This window comes from Haliotis asinina, unplaced genomic scaffold, assembly GCF_037392515.1.
Source record: "Haliotis asinina isolate JCU_RB_2024 unplaced genomic scaffold, JCU_Hal_asi_v2 scaffold_20, whole genome shotgun sequence".
Lineage (NCBI taxonomy): Eukaryota > Metazoa > Mollusca > Gastropoda > Lepetellida > Haliotidae > Haliotis > Haliotis asinina.
The window spans coordinates 605,671-632,218 of record NW_027133892.1 but is presented as its reverse complement, the minus strand read 5'-3'; the positions used below and the strand labels follow the sequence as shown (position 1 = coordinate 632,218).

The 26,548-nt window shown below is 43.0% G+C and overlaps 1 protein-coding gene and 1 pseudogene across 1 annotated transcript; one reads left to right on the top strand and one right to left on the bottom strand.

Annotated features, from left to right (window-relative positions):
• The first annotated feature begins 1,360 nt into the window (after positions 1–1,360).
• LOC137269965 (alpha-(1,3)-fucosyltransferase C-like) lies at positions 1,361–4,280 on the top strand. The gene is made up of 2 exons (XM_067803796.1): positions 1,361–1,411; positions 2,782–4,280. The coding sequence occupies exons 1-2, from the start codon at positions 1,361–1,363 to the stop codon at positions 4,027–4,029; spliced, it is 1,299 nt and encodes a 432-aa protein (XP_067659897.1). The 3' UTR covers positions 4,030–4,280.
• Positions 4,281–8,547: 4,267 nt separating this feature from the next.
• Positions 8,548–22,729, bottom strand: LOC137269964 (transmembrane channel-like protein 2-A; annotated as a pseudogene).
• Positions 22,730–26,548: the final 3,819 nt, after the last annotated feature.

Here is a 26,548-nt window from a genome sequence, read left to right as displayed (position 1 = left end):
GTGCACCTCAGGTCCCGCCCATTCTATCATTAGCCAGTTAAGGTAACAGTTAGAAAGTGTTCTCTGCTATATCACAAGTCGGTGTCCCGCTTGACCTGATCAAGTGAGTACCAATGCATTGCATGATCGTGTCACAACTGGTATGGTCTATTATTGTGAGGGGGTGCACCAACATGTCTGAACAACCGCGACAAGGTCGACGTTTGACACCTCAGTGTCGAGAAATCGTCAGCAATGTCCTAACTTTGTTTGAAAACGTAGCCACAGACCGTTTTATGTTCCAACACGAGCTTGTAGGCAACGAGAAGCAACCTCTGCTCCCCTATTTAATGCTTACTGGACATTCCGTTTGTGCCTTGTGGCCTCGCGGGTCATGCATATGTATAGCTCAGATCGAGCTGAACAAGCTGTATTATCAGTCAATCGGTAAAATGCGTTTAACAACAATACGTAATTGTTCGAACAATGCAACTAGAATTAGTCCTGAACTGAAGCCATGGAAACACTTGTGCTTTGTTTGTAAGCTGTAACAACGACTGCCCTTTGATCCTGTCGTATCCTTCACAAATAAATCACGACCAATGACCTATGAATACAAGTTTCGGTGTTCCTAGTTCATCTCAGCTGTAGCCTGTTTACAACAGAACACAGATAATGCGCATCTTGTAGTCGTTGATTTTGTTAGCAACTTTCAGAGTAAGCGCAGTAGTTGGAACAGGGAAACAAATACAGGTGAAACTAGAAATGGGTTTCACACATTTTACCCATGTGTGAAAATTGAGCACGGGTCTTCGACTTTCAGTTTCATTACCCCTAGTTCTATGTGCAGAGTAAATGTGTGTTTCTAAACTAATACCTGATCCTGGGCTGTAATGAGCCGGCAGCCTGCAAACGGACAATCTGGTCACACGATTGCTCATGCACAACATGACGCAGGTACTTTCAGTCGATAATTCACTCTTACCGTCAAATTCAGGTATAGATCAATTTCGGCATTACATATGGAAGTGATTGTTGATGTCCGTATCGCACATATGTCTCGGTAGCCACGGTAGTATGGACTTACAGATGCCCATGGCACGGTGCAAACACTATTGAAAACTCTTCAGTTCTCCTTATTTACTCCGGACGAGATTTTACATATCGCACGTGCCCTGACAACGCATTACGCCACAAGCATTGATGGCCCAGATCATGTATAACATATCTTTCTCCGCCTGCTCCGAAATAAATTCCTTAGTGTTTATGTTGTTTAATCCTAGACGTTGGGGATTGCACCACAGGCACCGTGCTCTCATATTGCAAAACCTTGCTAATACGGACATTATTCATCAAGACCACGTATGTCAACAGCACTGCGATGACATGTTTGCCGAAGCTGCCTGGGTCGGTGCACGAGTGTCGGTGTCAGGTAAGGAACACCAGAGTTAAGCGTTATCACGTCACAGTCGTGGGTCCCGTGAAACTGGCGCGGTGCAACCTTTCTCGTTGGAGGAAGCGAGGTCGCGAGCGTTGGTCTTCTTAGATACGGCTTCGACATGCCGAGTGCCGTTTAGTTCAATCAAAGACCATATGTGTTGTAGGGTTAGATGACTGTGGACTATTTGCCGGGATAAGAATGGGTTTTCCACAACTGCCGGATTAGGGCGGGATGTGGTATCAAACAAGCAATACGACCTGTGAATGGAGCCATAAAACTCGTAACATTATACACACTCTTGTCGACGGCAGGGGAGTTGTCAGCAAACGGACAGGCAAGCCTGTAACCAGAGGCCGTATAATAGATGGTCTCTGCTGTAACCATGGTAACGAGCTCAGCGTAGAACTACCCACAAGAACGCCCATGTAGATTATTTTTGCGGATGCTCCTTTTGAAATGACTTATGACCACAAGATTGTTGTTTTTTGCGTTGGCGGAGCAAGTGGGGTTAAGGAGGTTCGAACTCCCTGACCCCTGACCACCGTCGCCTGTAGTAATATTCCAGCAATATCACGGCGGCGGACACGAGAAAAGCGCTTCACACGAGGGGAATCCAACCCGGGCCTTCAGCATGACGAGCCAACGCTTAACGCTGTAACCAGTAGGCTACCATATTTCTAAGAACAATTGAAATTTAATTTCGCAGATTGTTTTAGGCTGTTTGGGTTTTTTTGGTGTTTTTTTTTGTTTGTTTGTTTGGTTGGGTTGGGTTTTGTAGTTAAGGCAGCTCCTTGGTGTCCGTTAAGAAAACCCTCAGAGCTAAATATACTAAGGGGGCTGTCAGGCCTCGTTTTCGGGAATCAGGTATTGGGAGCGAACCGTGAAATAAGAAAAGAGAGAGCAGTGAGTTCCTTGGGTTTATTCAAGCAGAGACTATCTATTATATGGTCTGTGATTCAAGCAAGTGAGCCTGAGATGGAAAAAAACAGGATATAACCCACACTACTACCCATTGTCATTATCAAGTTTCTCCGATGTTGGAGCTATCACAGCTCACTGGATATAGACCCGTGAAGGTCCCGGTGTAGATAGACCTTCAGCAACCCATGCTTGCCATAAAAGGCGACTATGCTCGCCGTAAGAGGCGACTAACGCGATCGGGCTCGCTGACTTGGTTGACTCATGTCATCAGTTCCCAAGTCCGCAGATCCATGCTCATGTTGTTGATCACTGGATTGTCTGGTCCAGGCTCGATTATTTACAGACCGCCTCCATGTAGCTGGAATATTGCTGAGTGCGGCGTAAAACTAAACTCACTCACTGGATATAATTAAGTGAATTTCTTTGTCGCTATGTTTCAGATGGTGTGCCGAAGAAACAAGCGTCTATTGTTCTGTACATCCGCGGTCTTGTTTGTGCTTTTTATATGGAGCACGCTCACAAATGTCTTCCGAGTAAACGTCAAGCCCCCACGACGACTTGCCTCTGATTCAAGGATGGTTTCTTCTATTTCAAGGTTCGAAAATAACAAGTCATCTCTTCTTGTATGGCCAAACGGTGAGAGCAACCACCCGTATTTCCTGTCCCCGGTTTTGCAGTTCCCAAATGACAATTTTCGCCAGAAGTCGCGGTATAATCTCACGGGCGTTGAAAACATTTTCACACAAAACAAGACAGAAGAGAAACTTATCATCATATACAACATGCCTTCATGGCATACGTTTGAAACAAGGTACAAGGATAGTCTGAACAACTGCCGATTGCAAAACTGTAGATTATCTGGTGACCATAAACTTCTTCCTCAAGCCGATGCAGTCGTCTTTTATGTCCTGTCGATTACTGATGATAAACCGCCACCAAAACCAGCCAATCAGATGTGGATATTTTTTGCACACGAGGCTCCATGGGACTTCAATCGATGGAATGATAGGTTTAATTGGACGATGACTTTCAGATATGACTCGGATATTGTCTGTCCGTATTTCGTGCTCCTGCCTAAACCTGCAGCGGATGTTCGAGATTTCCGGGCTATCACTGAGAGGAAAACTAAACCCGTCATGTGGTTGGTAAGTCACTGCAATGCCCGGTCGAAACGCGACGACTACGTGAAAAAACTTCAGCAGTACATCAGCGTTGATATCTATGGTGGATGTGGACCCCACAAGTGTGAAAACTCCGGACCAAACAGTTGTAATAATCTTCAACAAACGACATACAAGTTTTATCTGGCGTTTGAGAATTCACTATGTCGAGGATACCTGACAGAAAAGGTGTTTCGGAGTTACAGTTTGGATGTCATCCCCGTGGTGAGGGGTGGGGCGAGCTATGCAAACCTTCTTCCAAAGGGCACATACATCGACACAGCCGATTTTTCATCGCCAGAAAAACTTGCCGATCATTTGAAATATTTAGATTCAAATCATACGGCATATGCTGAAATACTGAGACGGAAATCACAGTATGGTATCACAGATCCGAAGTCAACCTTAGATTCATCGTTGTGCGATATTTGTGTGAAAATTCATGACTTGGAGAGATTCGGAAACACATACCATGATGTGAATAAATGGTGGAATACTGACAGCTGCTACAGTGCCACGGATTTCTGAAGTGAAGATGGACTGACCTGCTCACCATGGACGCCTTAACGTTCACCATGTATTCATTTGAGATCATTTGACAACTGAGATTTCACAGTTGAAGATTTTCCAAGACTACAAAGACTGGATCATCTGCAAACTGTGCACGTTATACTGAATCGTCTCATCATGCAACGATATGTATTGTTACGGAGACACGCTCAACTACAACGTATAGTCACGTGTGGTCAGCACGACCTGCGGATGTGTATTGTTACAAAGATTCGTTCAAATACAAAATACGGACACATGTGGTCAGCTGACCATTGTAACTGATCCACTAGAAGATATAGATACGTGTGGTCAGCTAATTATGTCACTTTCACTTCAAGATAGACACGTGTGGTCAGCTGACCATGTAACTGTTCCACTACACGATAGACACGTGTGGTCAGCTGACCATGTAACTGTTCCACTACAAGGTATAGACACGTGTGGTTAGCTGACCATGTAACTGTTCCACTACACGATAGACACGTGTGGTTAGCTGACCATGTAACTGTCCCACTACAAGGTATAGACAAGTGCGGTCAGGTGACCATGTAACTGTGATGCTCTTCAAGTAACTGTAATGGAGAACATTGTTTTTACTCTCTTACAGGATTAGTTCACATTGTGAAGTATGTGGTATGTATATTTGGCATTCTGCTCGTGTGTAGGATACCTACTGAAAGTCGGACCAGTAAGTGATTCTCATTCATCTTTCATTGAATCTCCTCTGTCACTTCGTTACGAATTTCGTTTGGTGACAGTTATAATGTACTCAGATCACGTATTTGTCAAATCGGTGCTGTTCCCAATAATCTCCGGGATTAAATAGTTTAACGCAAAGAGTGAAAACCATTGTGGGACTTAAGTAGTTTTATTTTGTACCGAGATCTCAGATTGGTGATGCGTTTGAGCCAGTCTGTCTGTCCTTTTGCCATTTTCCTTGTTGAACATGGTTCAATGTACTGAAAAAGTTTGTTGGTTATGTGTAATGAGAGAGAAATATCTCTCCTGTGAACATGAAGCTAGACCCAGTGGTGCCGATGCACCTTTGAACACTTTAACAATACTTCTTTATGTTAACAGTCGGCAATATTCAGGTTTTATCACGACTGTTAGCAAACGAGTGGTTCATAGCATGACGAACCATCGTTTAAGCCACCATATACCATTACAACTAGTAGGGGATACTGGATTTACAAGAGAAAACTTTAACTCACTTGAAAGACCTCACTGAGAAAACACACTGCAAGACTCGATCAAGCCGACCCAGTAACTGTCAATGACATCGCTAACGAGATCGCGCACATGCTCACGGACGCTGCACGAAAAACTTTCGGATCACGAACACACAGAGGATCCTCGAAGAAGGAACGAACATGTAAACTTCTGTCGGAGCAGAATGTTATAGAGCTCGTAAGAAATTTCATAAAACAAGACGTCGTCTACGAAAACACGACTCCATTTATAATAAACGTGTATTTAGGTGTATGAAATCTTTCATATGCACGGACATATGTTACTTTTTCTCTTATAGCTTTGGCTAGTGGTATGCTCGCAAAATGGAATATCCCCTACTTTATATAATGGTATATTTTAAATGTCAGAATCGCACTGATTATAACCTTAGCACCATCGCTACCTTATCCATGTTTTTATCTGTTTCTTCATACCAAGTCATGAGTAATACTTTCCGAAGGGAACATATGCAAAGGTTTATTTTCTTACCTTTTAACATGGTATTAAAAAATGTTTTCCATGTTTTGCATTTGAAGTTGTTTTTGTTGCATTCATGTAGGGCGAACCATAAACTGTATATGACAAAATATACTATACTACCCATCAAACGTTTAAGACTCACCAGTGTAAATGTACTTCAGTCAGTTGCTCAAAACTAGATTTTGCGAAATGTTCCATTCTGTTTAAAGGTACTATACCAATGGACTGATATATTGTAAAAGAAATGTGCAAGGTTGAAAAGACTGTTGTCATGAGTTCAATACGTGATAAACTCTGTGAGATTTGGCTATCCTTAACAAAACTACACCAAAACCCTCTCTCACATGCATAATATTTGCAGGTTTTTTCAGCAATTTGACGCATGATCCTCGTGCGGTATATCTGCATAAGGTTCAAACAAATCAGTGGAGAAATTCATCTTCTCTCACGTGCATAATATTTCCACATTTTTTCAGCAATTTGATGCACACACACACACACACGCATAATATATAGTGAATGCTTTAGATGAGGCTAAACCTTTGACGGGTGGTATAAGATATTTTCATGCTGTAGACATCTGTATGTTTCCACAATGTAAACTGTTAGGTTCCTCGTGATTTCTTGTACATATGCTTGTTCCATTGTCTCCAGTGCGGGGAAAACCCCCGTAACACTATACAGCAGGTTGAAGACTACCTTGCTCGTTTGGATTATGCAATTATATCACCGGTTTAGAAAATGATTTTCCACAGACACATGAACTTCATTTCCGCGGGGAATGACAACTGTCCGGATATTGTGGCTGGTGACATTTTAGCTAATGCGAAATAAGAACAACTGATGTCAAAATGGTGTCTCCTATGTATTAGCAGTGCAGGTGTGTTATTTTTAGGCAGTATAGATCTGTGTTCTGTTACAAGACTGTTCTTTGTTCTGGAAACTTTTGGTTCCTCTGGAACGGAAATCACGAAAATACATTGAGCTAATCCACAGCAAATTCATTCTGTTGAGCACAGAGAGGTTCTCCTGACCAGGATGAAACAGTTGTTCATGGTTCGCATTGGGTCAACTCGAATAAATACGCCTGTCGTTTTCCGGCGTGCACGTGTTTTTCACAAATCTCGTGTTTTTGGTGGTATCTGACAACAGCGGTGAAAAGCTCAACACTGTCTTAAAATGATACTAGCTCTGAGGGACAAGCTTGGAGGTAAAATTGGTATTTGGTGTGCAGAAACAAATTCCCATTCGTTTTAAAATAGTAATTGTTTTAACATTTAGCTAGTGGGGGCTTGTCGTTTTAGGCCTATTTTGTGTCTATACGGCCTGTTTGAATGTCCGATATCGTAATGGTGGTTTTGCATTTATTTCATTAATGGGTAACTAGAACTACCCCATTCCTATCACACCCGTGAAGATGAGGGCTAGACATGATCTTCCCTAACCCATGCTTGTCGTAACAGGCGATTAACGGGATCGAGTGGTCAAGCCTGCTGACCTTGCTGACATCGTATCCCAATTGCGTAGGTCGATGCTCATGCTGTTGATCACTAGATTGTCTGGTGCAGACTCGATTATTTAAAGGCCGTCGCCATATAGCTGGAACATTGCTGAGTGCGGCGTAAACCTAACCACACTCACCTCTCTATCATCGTTTGACGTCATGTGGGTAATCCCCTTCCGTCACTTAGTAAGCCCTGTTTGTTCTGAATCACTTAGTACGCCCTGTTTATTCTGAATCACCTAGTACTCCTTGTTAGTTTCAAAATCACTTCGTAAGCCCTGTTTATTCTGAATCACTTAGTAAGCCCTGTTTGTTCTGAATCACTTCGTAAGCCCTGTTTATTCTGAATCACTTAGTATGCTCTGGTTATTCTGAATCACTTAGTACGCTCTGTTTATTCTGAATCACTTAGTACGCCCTGTTTGTTCTGAATCACCTAGTACTCCTTGTTAGTTTCAAAATCACTTCGTAAGCCCTGTTTATTCTGAATCACTTCGTAAGCCCTGTTTGTTCTGAATCACTTAGTACGCCCTGTTTATTCTAAATCACTTAGTACGCCCTGTTTATTCTGAATCACCTAGTACTCCTTGCTTGTTTCAAAATCACTTCGTAAACCCTGTTTATTCTGAATCACATAGTAAGCCCTGTTTATTCTGAATCGCTTAGTACGCCCTGTTTATTCTGAATCACTTCGTAAGCCCTGTTTATTCTGAATCACATAGTAAGCCCTGTTTATTCTGAATCACATAGTAAGCCCTGTTTATTCTGAACATGAAATGTCATACATCAGCATATGTATTCATTTACTTGTGTCGTTCAGTTATCATAATTTACACCATCGCTTGACCCGTGAAGTTCCGGGTTACAATGTAATTTCAATTCTGATCGCATTAAAAACAAACCTTGGTTTATTCTGAAGTAATCACGTGGTCACTGTCCTGGATCATATAGAAGAAATTTCACATCATTTCCATCGTAACGCCGAAGACCCGAGTTCGATTCCCACATGGGCACAATGTGTGAAGCCCGATCCTGGTGTCCCCCGCCGTGACATTGCTGGAATATTGCTGAAAGCGAAAAACTCACTCACTCACTCATCGTAGTTCACTTTGGCTTTCCTTTGTTGTCTTCTGTTTTATCATTATCACACAGACGAGTTACCTCCCTTAGTCGTGCAACAATCCTGTGACCTGATTCGCCATGATTTTCAAATACCCAACTCGCTTTCCGACCAGACACGTCTACTGGGCATTAATTTAAGTTCACTCACAGGTGAATTATGGGGTTGTGTCAGTAAACACGCTCGAAACGCTTGCAGCATCTGACGGTCTTGATAGGGAACGGCCTGTGAAGAAAACAGCACAATGTGTATCATTAGATTAAGAGACATGTATCAGGCTTAACTGTCATTAGGTGAGATGTTATATGCACTTACGTAATCATAAACAGCATGCGAGGGTCGACCCAAAAGGTAGTCGGCCTCAGCCAGAAAATGATACAAATGCAGCTGTTTTTATGTTTTATTATTATGCAAATTATCTGTCAACATCAACAGGGCAGGTAGACCAGGGGGGCAGCAGGGCAACTGCTTCCTTAGCATTTTCTTACAGATTACTTATTCTGCTTCAAAGTGTTGACATAACGCTCTATTAACGTAGGAACTGTCCACCGCCCATCAAGAAAAGTCAGACTACGACCCTGCCCAAGCAAATTGGTTTTGCTATGTTCCAGTCTCACGTAAATCTGAAGTCGGACAACTGCGGAGTTTGTGTACCTCCATGATAAGTGTAAATTGGCACGGTTCCAAAGGCAGAAAGCCGTGAATGCACAATGTCTCGTATAAAATGGTCAAATGAAACATGTTATATTTGGGATTCATAAAATGTTGTTAGATGTACTTGAAACCTTTATAAGGTTTTTAAAGGCACCGCTTGAAGTTGTCCAGATGGATAGTTGTATGCTTGAGTGAGCGTCATGCAATACCATACACCAGTATCTTGTACATTGGTTATTTATCGTATCATGTTTGTCAGAAGTGTGTGCATTTTTCGTTCGTCAATCTGCAGACTGCAGTTTTATAAAAGTTGCAAGTTTTATGTGAGAGGCAAGAGGTTTGATCAACATGCAAGACGTTGGTTAGTAAATAAGGAAGCATAAGACAATCCGGTCATTAACAGCATGAGCATCGATCATTGAGTTTCGATGACGTGTGTGAACAAGGTCAGCGAGTGTTTTTGTTAGATGGACCCATGAAGATCCGGGGTAGATTACGTCCTCAGCATCCCATGCATGCCACAAAAGGTGACTATGCTTGTCATGGGAGGCGACTTGCAGGATCGGGTGGTCAGGCCCGCTGACTAAACTCACACACACTTATATTTAGATGGCGACCATCTAGCCCCAATGGCGGCGGACGTGTTTTCACTCACTGGCTGATGTTTTATTTTGTTTGTTTAACAAAATGTTACAGGTCTATGGCGGTGGTCTGTATATAATTGAGTCCGGACCAGACAATCCAGTGATTAGCATGATCATGATCCCAAGTTTCAACCTGTAAACTCGAACGCGTCAGTCGCCTCTCATCACAGTCGCGTTAGTCGCGAAGACCAATTCTAATGAGGATCTTTACGGGTCTTTGATATGGTCTGTATTGTCACGTGCCATGGGAATGTTGTGGGGAATACTATTGCGGGTTGCGGCGTTCAGCAACATTCAGTTGATAAAAAAAACTTGCAATACTGACACATTGGTAGGGTTCCGGTCCCTGAAAAACTTGCAATACTGGCACAACAGTCGGGTTCCGGTCCCTGAAATACTTGCAATACTGGCAAATTAGTAGGGTTCCGGTCCCTGAAAAACTTGCAATACTGGAGTAATATTAGGCCACCGGCCCCTGCGAAAACGACCTCTGTTTTTTGTTTTTTGTTTTTTTCTTAAGTATGGAAGTATGGAAGTTACGTGGGACTACATAACCCTGCACCATTGACAGTTTACCATGATGCACGATTCTTGTTTACCATTTACCTTGAAGAGCCCTTGCTTTTAGAAAGATCCTCTTTTTCTCCACCGTTCTTTCCTGCAAACCAGATGTTTCTCATGAAACACAATGGTTTAGAATCACGCCCGACAAAGTGAGTGCGTCGACGCCATTTTCTACAACAGGACTTCATCTGAACTGAACTGCGCACATATTAATCTAGACAGTTCATTATCCGAAGGTGTCAAAATTATGTCACAAGAAATTCTATTTTTTAGGATCTAGTGTCATAATATACAAATATGTGGTCTGTTTGAAATCTCGACGTTTCGTTACACTCCACCACTGAGTCCAACAAAACCTTACGGGAGGTCGCGTCAGGTAACCCTTGAGATTGACCTATAAGAACGCAGCTTACCAAATCGCGAAAGTGGACATTCGCACATATCTTTTGAACTTTTATCTCGAAAGGGTTCGCACCCAAACGATTCCGAATGCTAATTAGCATACGCTGGATTCCGGGTGATTTACACGGCGTACGTACAACGATGACAACGGTGAGTAAACAGTCGCTGAAAATAGTGTTTAGCTTTCGGAAATATTAGCTAATGGTAACCATGTCAACAGAAACCCCAAAGCGTATATACTGCAGGTCAAATAACGGTTATATGCAGATTTTTGTTTGTGGAGAGATCTGTGTCAGTGACCTGAATATTTTGAAAGCCCCTCCGATCCCTAAATAGTAGCTGTTGTCTGATTGCTTAAATCTAATTAACCGTCTCGCGTTTGATTGGACGGTCACAGGTCGCTCAAAGGTTACCTGACACGACCTTCTAGTCGGGTTTGTTGGACTCAGTGGTGGAGTGTAACGAATACAACTGAGTCAAAGTTTACTTAGACTGGATGTTATGATACATTTCTTTTGAATTTGCAGAGAAACATAGCTCTTTAGAAGACTCGACAAAGCATGCGGATGCTGGAACTGAATATTGTTGGGAGATTCACCCCTTAAGTCCAAGACTTATCATTCAAGAATTTCTAGTGTCACCCTACACAGATACTTTATTTGCAATTAGAATTTTACTGCTATCATCACAGTCAACAATGGAAAACAATTGTGACCCAGACCTCTCGCTATAACACAAAGGGTGGATGACGACATAATCCTGAAGTGGCATGTACTTACCATAGTCAGCTGTTTCCTGAGCTGCTTGCCAACCTCTTTATAAGACGAGGACCGCGCCATGTAGTAGAAGAGAAGGAGTCTGTAGGAAAAGTGCGTGTGTGAATGTCTTATATTACTGCAAACAAGAATAAGTGGGACCGGCGCAGAGAACACGTTTACGAGAAGTAGGCGGTGCACGGCAGTGAGCAAACCCATTTGGTTTGTGAAAGGTAGATGAGCCCATTTCTGGTGTCCCCCGTCATGTTTAACTGGTATATTGCCAAAAGCAGCGTAAAATCAAAGTCTCCAATTCAATATTCAAGTCCTGAACTTTTTATGTTGAGTATACAAGCGTCAGACGCAAGAGTCAGAATTTGGATAAACCAGGTTTCACTGGGGACAGGTGGTATTAGATCATGAGTTAACAGTATTAACACTAACATGGTATACTCAGGGGGAAAAGGGGGAGCAGGTCGAAAAATACCTACGACGCGACCTCGATGGTGATAAAAATAAAACAGGATTCATCTGGCACCAGACAGAGTGGAAAGCCCAGGACGGGGAGATCTGGAGAATACGGCCTATGTCCCACGAGGGGTATCGGGCCTAAGTAGGTAAGTAAGTATTAGTGTCAGTAACGGCATTTGACGGATACCCTACCGCACATTAGAGAACCGATATATACTGAAGGACAAAAGAAACGTAATATTGGAGCATCAGTGGAGTATTTTATCCTATTTTTTAAATATACACTGGAAGTCGAGTTTGAGGAAGTCATGAATCGTGGTCGTATAGTCTGTTTTGCCCAGTTAAATATCACTTGAGATTGAGGTTAGAAATGTTTTTGTTAATGCAAAGGGAAGAGTTCGTACACTGAAATCGAGATGCACCTGCATCATGCATCATGCATCATGCATGCATTCAGGCATAAATTGCCGGCTTGAATGGCAATGGTTCACTTGTTTTCTGAACACAGCAACTAGGGCTAAATCAACGACAAGATATTGGACGTCTACACAGTCTCCAGCGACGTTTCTTTTCCATTTCAGTCTTACACTGATTAAGTCTGTCATCCAGGTATAAGATGTTTAGAAACGTTTAATTCAACGCAAGTCCTGATAGCATCAGGTTTTGGGAAACCAAAGATTATCTAGGCTCTATTATTTATGGGGATCGGCAGAAAGGGGGATTTGTCTTTTTGGTGGTACATATGTATTTTGAAAGTTAAGTTTCAGCCTGGCATTGAGTGAGAGAAGATGGTTTTGCGCCATGAACAGTATTTAATTTGATTCAAGGCATGACGCCATTTAAGACGCAACCAGGTGCAAATTCGGTCGTTGATGAGTTCATTTCGGTGTCACTTATGAGACTGTCCGTAGTTTTCTTCTGTGTTTCTCATATCCATCGCTGTCTTAATGTTCCTTCCAACGGGAACAAACACAACGTTTTCTTCTCTCAGTGTGGAAATATATGCCCTGGTTTGATAAAAAAAAATATACATTTTTTTACCTTTGAACTCATGACCAGTTTGATCTTTATTTACATACATTTTCTTTAATTCCGAATGAAAACGATTCGATCTTCATATTTTTAAGACTCGCCAAGTGATCTTATTATGAAAATTTCAATCAGTGAATAAAATCTTTATCGCCAATTTTTCCCGCCCGCTTTCTTTCTTGGTGAAGCCGCCTCTGAGGTGTAGCGGTTCAAGTATCCGCCCTAAGTTGAAATGTGGTACTTGTTGGTCCCTGTCTGGCCCTTGGTATTAATGTGTACAACAAGTACTGGTCGGCTCGGAGTCAGTATAAACAGTACAGACAGCCTCGGTCAAAGTAAGTTGTTGGCGCACCAGGGTCAATGTTCTCGATGCAATAAGCTAATCCAATGAACGTTGTATAACGGTATTACCGTAATGTATATGACGCTTGCGTGCAATTAAAGATTTTCCGGAGGTTAATACCTGTTCACATGGACGTATATTGACCGAGGAACTACCACTGTACCACGTGAATACGCTGACCTACATACCAAGGTAGCACTATTGAAGCGCGGTAAATTGTCACTAGACCTGCTCCTTTCTGCATTTGATAGATTAGTAGAACCAATATTGATGTATGGATGTGAAATATGGGGACATGAAAGACTGACATGATAGAGTAAATCGAAACTGTCTAAAATTAGCTACAGGTTTAAAGTATAACACCTAATTTCATGATGTACAGGGAACTTGGTAGACAACCTATTGAGCTCCAACTTTTGAAACGACTAATTTCGTATTTGTGTAAATTGACAGTCTCACATCCAAAAAACAAAATAGCAGCTTTCATTCTTCAATATATTACTAAGCAAAACAAAACATCAAATATCCATTTCTCAAACATATTCTCGGTAAGTGTGGATTGCCTGATGGTTGTGACAACTTGAATCATTTCCAGTGTTGAATCAGTCTTAAAAGACAAACATGGATGAGCGATATGATTCCTCTAAAGAAGGTTCTGAAGCGCTCTCAAAATTCGAAGAACATCTACTTCTCCCAGATATTAATTTAGGACATGCGAGCACAGGATATGGCAAAACACCACAAGAGAAGAAAGATTTTGTAACTTATGTGATACACATTTGATTGGATATGAATTTAACAATTTATTTAAATGTAGTTATTTTGCAGACACAAATAAATCATAGATTAAAGAACCATATTGTTCCTGGCCAAATTCGTCAAAACTCCGTCAAGTTGTTCCATGTCAAATATCTACGCTTAAAAATGTATCGAAATTCATTAAGATTGTTTGTAAACACTTTTATTGACTATCATTTAGTCATCTTGTACATTTTGTATGTACTTCTTTGTTATACTCATGTACCATCGACGGTGGATTATTTTTAAAAAACGAGCAATAAACAAGTGATGTTTACATTTCGAATTTTAAACGGTCGGGAACAGAGATGTCGATGTTGTCTTTGTTTCTCACAAGAACTGGTTGTTCTGTAATTCATGAGCCATCCACTTGCAAGATATACGAGAGTGAACAAAAGACTACATCGGGACAACTTCGGTGATACAAAATCGATGACGGGGTGAGACCAGGACCACGTGCTGCATGGTGGCAACCGACGTCTGTGACGTGAATTAGAGTAGACAGTCGAGAGACTGACACCGTGAACATAGAAAATATGACACTCAAGTTTTGTTTCGTTGTGTTCAATAACTTCAACTGAGGTCACTAAAGGAATCCCTGGCGAGATTTGATCTTTTATACCAGCAACACTGTTTGAGAGCTTTCTACCATTTGATCAAATATACCATATACCATATACCATAGACTTATAGAATCAGTTGTATACCCAGACTTCTATTGATGATAAAAACAATTCTAGATGTGAAGCTACAAGCGTGTCATTCGTTTGGTGCAAAAAGCGATAAATTTCAAATCGTACATTCGTCAAAATTTCCGTAACGTTTATTGCCTGTTTTATGGTGTTTTTTGTTGGTTAGCGACACACTCGACATTATTCCAGCATTAAGGACGGGCTGTGAGTGAAGTCTGTATCGGGCAATACAGTGATTGACATCATCAGGATCGATCTTGCAAATGGAGTGAATTTAGTTTTACGCCGACTTCAGCAAGATTTCCGCATTATCACAGCCGGGGACATCATCTATGGACTTTTTACACATTTTAACCATGTGGAATCGAACCAGGGTCTTCAGCGTGGCGAGTGAACTCTTTAACCACTAGGCTACCCCACCGACCTCGCAACCAGAATGCTATTATTTCATGGATCAACCATGTCTGTGGACCATACCACCGATCACCGATCACCGATCACCGATCACCGCTCAAGTTAAGCATTGGTTTCTGAAGACCCGTTATAATCCGAATGTTTACGGTTGGTTGCTATCGTAACCAATATTATGAGTGTAACTCACAGCAGGAATATTATGACGGCGATAACGACAGAGGGTGTTGCAATGTAATCCAGAGCGTCGTGTAGCCAATCAGGGAGGTTTCCCACACGTGAGGCGATGACGTCATAAACATGTCGCTCCAGCTGAAACGGACCGCAGTCATCGGATGGCTGAAGTCTACAAAATAAGTGAGTGGGGTAGTTGGGTTTAACGCGGCTAATATTATCATGGCGTGTGTGCTTTGTGTGAGCGGAATGCCCGAAGTTTGGAAGGTCTGAGACCACTTTGAGGAAAAGAAGAGGTCGAGAACCATGACCTTGGAGAAATCAGTTTGACGTGCATGTGCAAAAATACCACTATAACATATCCGTTCTTCATATAAAAACATAAATAAAACTTTGTGTTTTTGTGTACGAGTAAACATTCTCTTCCCACAGTGGGTTACTTGTCACATCGTAGATAAATCTGCTGCCATTTGTTGCCGCTAGGGGATTTTACAAGAACCGCGAAATATGGCCGTATTAGAACAGACGTTCGTAACCTCTGCGGGAAGAGAATGACAAGTAAACTGCACATGTACAACGTAACTTGCAATTTGATATTACTTTCGGATCCGCGTTAACTGCGGTTAATAGTCACAGTAGCTTTGTCTTGAAAGTGTCTCGGGCGCGTTAATTTCGGATTTCCGTGGTATCCGAATTTACGAAACATTCAGCATCGCTTTCATAAAAGGATAAAATTCGGATCCGAAGTTAGAACACTTTGACATCCGGATCAAGTGGGATCCGATGAATGTCGGTTGCCGCACCCTTCTGGCCTGAGGATCAGATGTTTAGGACAGTTTTGCTGCCAATTTTGATATACATGTACGAAGGTGGACGGAGAACGCAAATTGTTTTGGGGGGGTTGCTTCTGTTGTTTTTTTTCAGAGTCGCTGGCATGGTTGACATATGTCATCAGTTCCAAATTGCGCAGCTCGAAGCTCATGATGTTGATCACTGGATTGTTTGGTCTAGACTTGATTATTTACAATAAAGCTGTAAAATTTATGAGTGCGGAGTAAAACTGAACTCACTCACTCAATTCAACCTAGCAGTGGTTTCAGATTTTGACGTAAATATTATGTAAGTCATGTTTGAAATTATTCAAATTATGCATAATCGTATGTATTTCAAATTAATCTGAAAAGCTGTGCTTGCATGAGTGTAATTCAACGTCCTTCAACATTACATGGTCCCTAAAAGTACATCTAAGGACACTCCAATCCAGAAATGGTAGGTCCACAGATGTTCTTTGGTTTGTTATTTAAAGCTGCACTAAAGTAATGTTCAAGCTATGTGACGGCGGTTTGTAATTAATCAGCACTGGTCCAGACAATCCAGTGACAAACAGCATGAGCATCAATCTACGCAAATGTAACAACCATGGGTAATATATTTCTGGACTCACTCTATGACGGCGTATCCCAGGGGAAAGAGAGCGAAGAAGAGGTTGAGAAGTAGAATAAACATGTAGAAGTTCCCGGATCTCGAGGCTCGGAACACTTTTCTTGGCGCCACGTAGCACGTGCGGGCAATGACATATTGGAAGTAAAAGAGGATGACAAGTTTGACAACGCCCGCCAGTGCCAGGAATGGACAGAAGTAGAGACCGAGCCAGACCAGTGCTTGACCATAGGTGAGATCTAACACCCCAGAAGCTACGTCCATCTCGCGATACTGTACAACACAAAGAAAACACAATTACTATTAAGTGGTAAAGGATGTCCTCGCGCTGTGCAGGCATAGATTGAAAGGGTGTCTTCGTTCTGTGCAGATATAGACTGAAATGGTGTTATTCATGCTCTACACACATGTGGTTGAAAGGGTATCTGCATGCTCTGCAGACGTGTGGTTGAAAGGGTGTCTTCGTGATGTGCAGAAACGGGGTTGAAAAGGGTGTCCTCAAGCGGTGCAGACGTGTTTTAACGGGTGTCCTTGTGTAAAGCAGACATGGGTTGAAAGGTGTCTTCGTGCTGTGTAGACATGGGGTTGAAAGGTGTCTTCGTGCTGTGTAGACATGAGGTTGAAAGAATGTCCACGTATAGAGCAGGCACGGCTTGAAAGGGTGTCCTCGTATAGAGCAGACATGGGGTCCCTGTATAGCATAGGTGCTGAGACGATGTCCCAGCATAGTACGCATAATTATGTGGGGGAGACGATGTCCTAGCATAGTACACATATGTGAGTGAGACAATGTCCTGGCATAGTACACATATGTGAGTGAGACGATGTCCTAGCATAGTACACATATGTGAGTGAGACGATGTCCTAGCATAGTACACATATGTGGGTGAGACGATGTCCTAGCATAGTACACATATGTGAGTGAGACGATGTCCTAGCATAGTACACATATGTGGGTGAGACGATGTCCTGGCATAGTACACCAATGTGAGTGAGACGATGTCCTAGCATAGTACACATATGTGAGTGAGACAATGTCCTGGCATAGTACACATATGTGGGTGAGACGATGTCCTAGCATAGTACACATATGTGAGTGAGACGATGTCCTAGCATAGTACACATATGTGGGTGAGACGATGTCCTAGCATAGTACACATATGTGAGTGAGACGATGTCCTAGCATAGTACACATATGTGGGTGAGACGATGTCCTGGCATAGTACACATATGTGGGTGAGACGATGTCCTGGCATAGTACACCAATGTGGGTGAGACGATGTCCTACCATAGTACACCAATGTGGGTGAGACGATGTTCTGGCACAGTAGATATCTATGGGTGAGACGATGTTCTGGCACAGTAGATATGTATGGGTGAGACGATGTCCTGGCACGGTACACATATTTGGGTGAGACGATGTTGGTGAGATGATGCATAGTACATATGAAATTGAAAATACCTTTAAGCGGCCACAAGACTTCACAATAACAGCTCGAAGAACGTCAAATATGAGTCCCACAACGAGGACGAGGCCCAGATCGAGGATAAGCACTTTAAACACTTGCTCTCCAACCTCGTTTTCCCAGCAACAGAACTCCGAGGCGTTTCTCTTTGGAAACAAACACAGTAACACATGAAAACAGTGATCAGTGTTTGCCATGAACACTTACCCTCTAAAGTTACATTCAAATCGAAACTTTCAGGACTTCTTGTAATGTCCCACATTAACCTTCGAGATGTAAAGCTGACTAAATCTGTTTTATCGCTATTTAGGCACATGACATCCTCGATATCTCCAGGGTATGCGTTCTGATAAATATCCACTATACCCTGGATGGATCAACGGTGAGGGAGCCGCTTTCGGCAATATTCCAGCAATATCATAGTGGGTACACTAGAATAGGCTTTGCACATTGTGGCCATGAGGAGAATCGAACGCGGGTCTTCTGCGTGACGAGCAAGCAACCACAAGCCCCTACAGCATCTTAAGGTGGCACTAGTACCTCGCTAAATTAGTCAGCGTCACCAGATGGCGCATTGGAGGAACCTGCTGGGATACCTTGAAGAGTTTCGGGAGGGCTGTCTATTTCATGCATTTAGGACTACCGGTGCCTCAGCATGACATACAGACTCTTAGCATGACATACAGACTCTTAGCATGACATACAGATTACCTGCTCTGTGGTGGAGTTTGCAGTGTCGGCAATACATTCGGTTGTGACGTCATACAGTGACACGACAAAGACGATGAGGCTGGCGATGTAGAACAACGTCGTCCTGTTGACGATAAACGATTATGAAGTGACGGAGTACGGTACGGGCATCCACAATTTTTCCTACTTCAGCCAAGTTCCCAAGTTTGGCCCCTCAGTCGCTTTGGACAATCATTGACTGTTGTTTTACGCAACACTCAGCACATGTTCCAGCTTTATGGCAGCGGTTTGTAAATAATCCAGAAAAACCAGCGGTCAAATGCATGAGCATCGATCTACACAACTGGGATACTCTGACATGTCTGAACCAAGTCAGCGAGCCTGATAACTCGATCCCGTTAGTCACCTGTTACGACAAACATAGGTTACTGAAGATCAATTCTAACCCGGATCTTCACCGCTTTTTCACCTGTTTCAGCTTTGTCACGAAATGCCAAGAGTATGGGTCGAAAACCGACGTCATGTACACTTTGGTCAATCCCAGAGAATATCTCGCTCAACAAGCCTAAATCATCCGATCCGATCTAACTAAGATCATGGATACTGAAGACAGATTCCCAGACGGGTCTTCACAGACAACAAGCACTGGTTGCAGAAGACCCATTCTAACCATCATCAAATCATCAAACTTAATGTTGGATATGCCCTTTTACCTGCCCAGGGTCAGTTTCAACTCCGTTCTTGGGTGCCACTGTTCCAACCTGATCAACTGGCTGAACACAAGTGGAACAATCAACTTCAGACCTGCAACCACTAGGGGCAGCTGCAATACACAAGTGCAATCATAAGAAATATACTATCCGGAAAAAGAAACGCATAGACGAGACATTTGTTACGAATATGTTGTATTTTCAAACATGTATAATTCGTCCACAAATTGTCACGCAATTGTAGTACCCGGATGTACCGATCTTGGGCAACTCGAGGTCTGCCACTACAGGGGCGGTCATTTGTTGGTTGCAGCGAGCTGCAAGTCATGATATCTTGCTCAGACTAACATTCAAACTCCTCGCACAGAAGATTGGTAATCTCCAGCATGCATTCTTTCAATCGCGATGTTGCGTGTCGCAGAGTCAAGGCGTGACGTATTGATTTCACCTTGAAACTCCTTCAAACCGAATGCTATTTTCTGAAAGTAATCTGGAGTTTTATTGCCAAACAGTGACTGCTCTTTGCTGCACAGTTTCAACTGGAAGGTGCCGGATTTCTGTTGCGTTGCGGCGATGACTTTCCAGTCTTTGTAAGAAATCTCATCAAAATCAACATTTTCAGGTAACATAGATTTTTACATGTGCAATTGTGTAAAATCATGTTATCAACGCGTTTGTTACAGATTAGTACGATTGTTTCATCACAATAGGTAATTAATAGATTTTGAAAAGTACAAATCGCCTCTGCGTTTCTTTTTTGGGGGTGGTATATTAATGCATAATATCTGAATTCAGTTGTAAGATCATCTTAATCGTTCTGTTTGTTTGTTATTCCACACCGGACTCAGGAATATCTCAGCTATATGGCGGTGGACTGTGAATACTAGAGTGTGCACTGGACTATCCGGTGATAAACATCATGATCATCGATCTACACAGTGTGGCGTTAAACAACAAACCAACGGACAAACTCTGATTACATGTTCTTGAAATATACCCCTGGCTTCGGAGGATGTAAGTCGCTGGATAACCCTTTAGGAAACAAGCATGTGGCGTACAATGTCAGCATGAGGCCCATGCTCACTCTATCAGTCTGTAGTTCTGTGCCCAAGAAGTGTTCTCTTGAGTGGCCAGCGATCCCACTTACCTCGTATCTATCCAGGAAATCGCTGAAGAAATCTGGTAAGGGTACCGGCGTCTCTTTGATGTTGGCCACAAGGAAGATGAGGTAGCCACTGCCTCCCAACACCGCCATCACCAACAGATTCACCACCACCCTCAGTATCACCAGCATACACCTTCGCCAGCGGGGACGAAAATGTTGTACATAATGTGTTTTCATTCTCTACATTAATATTAACAAGCACTGACATGTTTCTTTTGTTAGTCGCCTTTCATCAGTTAGGGCCAAGAGGTAGCCTAGTAGGTAGAGCGGTCGTACGTCACACTGAAGACTCGGGTTTGATTCCCCACATTGGTATAATGTGTGGAGCTCATTTCAGCTGTAAGCCACTGTGATATTGCAGAAATAATGCAAAACGCGGCGTAAAAATCAACTAACACCCAACAACCAAACCTAACTCACTCACTTGCATCAAACATGGTTTCCTCATGACCTATTCCAGCCGCTTCAAGGGGGCATTCCTCTCCACTCGCCTCTTTCCGTAACCTCCGAGAAGAACCGTCTCGCTATTCGGTTTGTCCCGGAATAACACGAGTCGGTCACGAATGTTCACGGGGGCATACCGAATGTACAGAGACTGCATTTGCAAATTCACTTAGGGTACCACAGTTGTTGACGGTATTTCAGTACAGTCTGTGGAAAATGCACAAATGCCTTACAGGACATGTGTTTATCAGCATCATCAACAGAACATCACTCATCAAAGGCAGCATGACCAGCAACATCATCAACACTACCAAGCAGCATCAGATATCCCAGTCATCATTACCTTGAGCATAGCCCACGTTGTTTTCTTTTGTTCTTCCCTCTGTCTTCCCGCACAAGTTCCTAAAATCAGTTGATTATGTTGATATAATACGCTTACTCATCACTACGAGTGCAAGGAAATATACTAGCCACATAAAGAAACTGTGCACTGTCAAAATATTTTCCCAGTTGATAAGTACGATAACAATGTCAAAGGTACATATAAACTGTAATGGAAGGATCATGAGAGCAGAACAATCCGGGAGCATTTCAACTGAAAAGTCAAGCACAATGACGTCACTAGTCCACAAGCGGGGCACGGGTCAAACGATCATGTCACAAGCTCAGTAACGGGTATGTCCACCATCGGCATTAAGAACAGCAGTGCATCGACGACGCATAGAACCTATCAAACATGTCACGACAGATCCTCTCAAGTTCTGTTGCAAGGTCAAGGACGTTATCTTGCGGATGATGAAGATCCACCTCGTCCAAAACATGTTCTATCGAAAGAGAGATCCGGAGAATTTGCCAAGGCATTAAGTCAACGTTGTGGTGTTGCAAGAGGGCGGGCACTGTCCCGTTGGAATGTTGACGCAGGGCTATGACTTTGCAGAAAAGAAATTGCCACAGGTCGACGAATCTTATCCCTGTAGCCCACACCAGTAAGGTTGCCCTGAACAATTACCAAAGGGCGTGCTGTTATCCCACCCCAGACCATCACGGAACCACATCCATTCCTCTCCAAGACACACGCCTGTTCTCCCACGCGTTAATGGGAAATGTTATACCTGGACTCATCTGTAAAAACAACATTTCTACACCAAAATCAGGGTCTGTGGACATGATTTCAGTACCACATTCGGCGAGCTTGTCGATGCCGTTGTTGACGTAGGTCGTATGGCGGGACGTCCTGGTCTGATCCCGTGATGACGTATACGTTGTCGAACTGTGTTGGGGGTGAATTCGGCGAAGTCTGAAGCCTGTGGGGAAGGTGGGTCACCCTTATCCATCTGTCCTGTCTTGGCATCGTTGCACGTGGACGTCCAGAACGTTGCCGATGGACGACGTCTTTTGTGTTCTGGTAGCGTCTCACCAGTGCAGAAATGGTGTGTTCCGGTGGCAGAGGAAATGTGCAACCACTTGTCGTTGAGACATTCTCCCATGGACCATCCCAATGGCTTCTTGACGTTGTGCAGACGCTAGCCTTGGCATGCTTTGCGTTTCAGTAGCCGTTTAATATTTTGAACGATCGCAAATGGCGGAAATTGAACATTCTAAAGTGATAGTATTATGTGGCATTCATTTGCTCTGTATCTCTTTCACGGAATGCACGTGCAGCAACGTATTCCACCTCTCAAGGACGAAACCACTGACGTCACGGAACGCGGCACGTGCATGCATGTTGCATGTTGAATACATGTCGAGAATTATATTGTAAACTGTTGGTCTGTGTAGAGAAAATAAAGTGGAATTATGCACCAGTGGTGGTTGAAGAGCTGACTACAGGCAAAGTGTATTTAAGAAGCGTGAAGGTGATGGGCGCCTGTGGAGCGCCTGTGGCTGAGTGGAGGCGATAGTACTACGTGCCCATATATGGGAGATGAATGAAGTGTGGCTGGAAATGAGGGTTGGGTTGGGTTGGGTTGGGTTGGGTTGGGTGTGTGTGTGTTAGTTTGGTTGTTTTGGTACCCCGTGGTAGGTTTTGTTGGGCGTTATTTGGTTTGTATGTGTTGGTTGCTGGTTGCGAAGAAGTTGAAGAAGATGGTCCTGGCGCAAGGTTCGGGGTTTGTTGAAGGTGCAGACGAAGGCGATTGGTGGATTGTCGGTGTTTACAGTGTTATTAATAGCGTAGGCGGTGTGGAGATAGTGCAAGGTGTCCGAAAGTGCCTTCAAGAAACCCCAAAGGGTACGGATTGCAATGTCTTCCGGCATTGATGTCGATGGTTCCAGTCGGGGATGCCGATTTGGCGCGCTGGGCAAGAATTCCGACCACGACTTCGGAGTGTGGAATTTTCGGACCTTAAGATGATCCAGGAAAGCGCAGTCACACGATGGAATTGGTGGTAAACACGACAGCTTCCGGGTCAGAGTTCTTTAAATATGCATCCGATCCCAAAATTAATGAAAATATTTTTTTGTTCTTGTTGTGATTGCGACAATAACATTCACGATGACGTAATCCGTATTTTTCATCAACCACAATCAAGGAACATTCATGAGAGTAAATGAAACTTTAAACACACGAGGGTCATTAAGTCAGCGTAATTAAGAAATGCCAGTGTATACTTTAATAAAATTAGACAAACTACTGTAATATGAGTGGTGTTTTTGATAAAATGTGAATGTGACCGTGTGTAAATAGTCGAACAGACCTGCTTGGCTGCTCAACCTGACGGTAAATGTTCGACCCCTGATTGGCAGAACGCGAAAGCATCTCAAACCTTCGTTAAGCTGGAAGGACCTGAAAAACATACATGGCGTCTTTTGCTTTGCATGTTGGGGCAGGTGTTAGTTTGAGGACGAAGTATGCCTGCAAACTGTCGCTGAGTCCAAGAATATACGACCCATGTGCATATATTGTATATTTACGTCAGACATGGCCAGTTCTTGTTCCTATTATTTAATTATGTCCTCTTGCATAGATCCATGTTCAACCTATGGTCTCATGGCGCACATTCTTGGCTCTAATGGTGCACATTCTTGGCTCTAATGGTGTACATTCTTGGCTCTAATGGTGCACATTCTTGGCTCTAATGGCGCACATTCTTGGCTCTAATGGTGTACATTCTTGGCTCTAATGGTGCACATTCTTGGCTCTAATGGCGCACATTCTTGGCTCTAATGTGGCACATTCTTGGCTCTAATGGTGTACATTCTTGGCTCTAATGGCGCACATTCTTGGCTCTAATGGTGCACATTCTTGGCTCTAATGGTGCACATTCTTGCCTCTAATGGTGCACATTCTTGGCTCTAATGGTGCACATTCTTGCCTCTAATGGTGCACATTCTTGGCTCTAATGGTGCACATTCTTGGCTCTAATGGTGTACATTGTTGGACATGCTACACACAGTGTCATAGGCATTGATACTTCATCTGTTATGTTTTATTTCTTTAGTTGTATTTCATGGAGTCGGAAAAGTTAACTTTTTAAACTAATTCCAGCGCTTGAGTGTCAGCATTAACTGTATGCGATAAACAAGATGTTTCTTTTCTCGTTTTTTTTCGTAAGCTGAAATAACATTTTCTTTCCATCTGCCCTTTCAGATGCTTAGTGAAGTTAAAACATTGTTGCTGGCCTTCCTACACTGTATTAATGGAGGGGCGGAATAAACACTCATATATCATGACGGGAAAGGCAGTGCGGCTGTTTGACCACAGTAATGTTACATAATGTTGTACAATGTGCGATAAGTTGGGATATGTTATACATGATATTATAGCCATTTGAGCTTCATTAATGAACTGAAATTGTCTTCATATTTTACGTGAGCTCGCACTATCTTGAAGAAAACGATGTTGAAGGCAGAATAGACTCAGGAACTTTGGAACTTTCTGGTACCAGGAAATAATACACTGACTCCAGTCCCACCCCCCCCCCCCCCCACCCCCCCCCCCCACCCCCCCCACCCCCGGCGTGGCGTGGCGTGGCGTGGCGTGGCGTGGCGTGGCGTGGCGTGGCGTGGCGTGGCGTGGCGTGGCGTAAATACATAACACTTATTCAGGCACACAGATTTATCAACGCAAGCCACATTATTGGACTGTTAAAACGTAGCATTTACACACTGCCGTTATAGCCATACATACAATATATCGAAATAGTAATGTTGGGTGGTGATGGCGAGATAGACATTGACAAGTTAAAAGTTGTTTCTTACACGGAATGCTACATACACATATCTACCAAGAGAGCGTTGAGTATTTATATTTTCTGATGAAAATAACGTGTTTGTTCGGCAGGTTCGAACCTGGTTGATTGTATCTTGCATTACATTTCCTCCTCTAGGTTAACAGAGGCAGTGCTAACTAACTGAAGCGGCCTACAAATATCTAAAAACCAGCCGTTAACGGAAACTCACGCCGACCACGCGCCTTCAAGTCTGATGTAAGTAAGTGATAATTTCCACGAGTGTACTTTTGCGTAAACTATACTCATCACCGTGTTTATATCAAGGTATAGAAGTATTTTCTCTGTGGTTTAATATGTCTGTAAAGTAATGGTTTCGAACCCAGGAGCGTTTCGAACCCAGGACGTTCAGGATGGGGCACATGCACGTCAGTCAACTTCACAAAGAGTGCACAGTATTCATAGTCTTATTTCTCTGCCCTCGGGGATCTCTGATCGCCTGATATCGCCCAACCCTCACAAACTAGCTGTATTCTGCCATGGGCAATGCAACATGATGTCCTATGCTGCATAAATGTTATACATGTAGTACATATATATTGATTATTAGGTTTGTTTAATTCAAGCTTTCGGGAATCATTCAATCATTGAGTGATTTCATATGAACTTATATGTATCTATATCTACCCCAATTCCAATAAAGAAATTAACTGTTCATAGAACTTGTTTTTTCCACATAAAATGAAAAATAGGACACTGTAGTGCTCTAAATGCATTAGTGTCTCTCCTTTTTTCTCCCGCACCCATCACCAGTTCAATCCTCCCCTCCCCTCCCCTCCCCTCCCCTCCCCTCCCCAACCAGAGAACCGAGCGAATACTTAAGTCATTTGAATATTTCGAAAACCAAGCTTGTGGTGAAGTCTTGATCTTGACAGCTTGGACGGACAGCAGACGGGTGGAAACCTGTGACGTCAGAACGGGCGATGATGACGTCATTACGTCTGTACTTGAACCAGCGGACCTTCGTCCTGGGACGGCAAACAGAAGCGTGTTATGTGAACAAATTTCAGTCAACCTGTACAGATACACTGTCCACTTCTGACGACGTTTCGGTGTCTCTTAAACTATCAACCATTC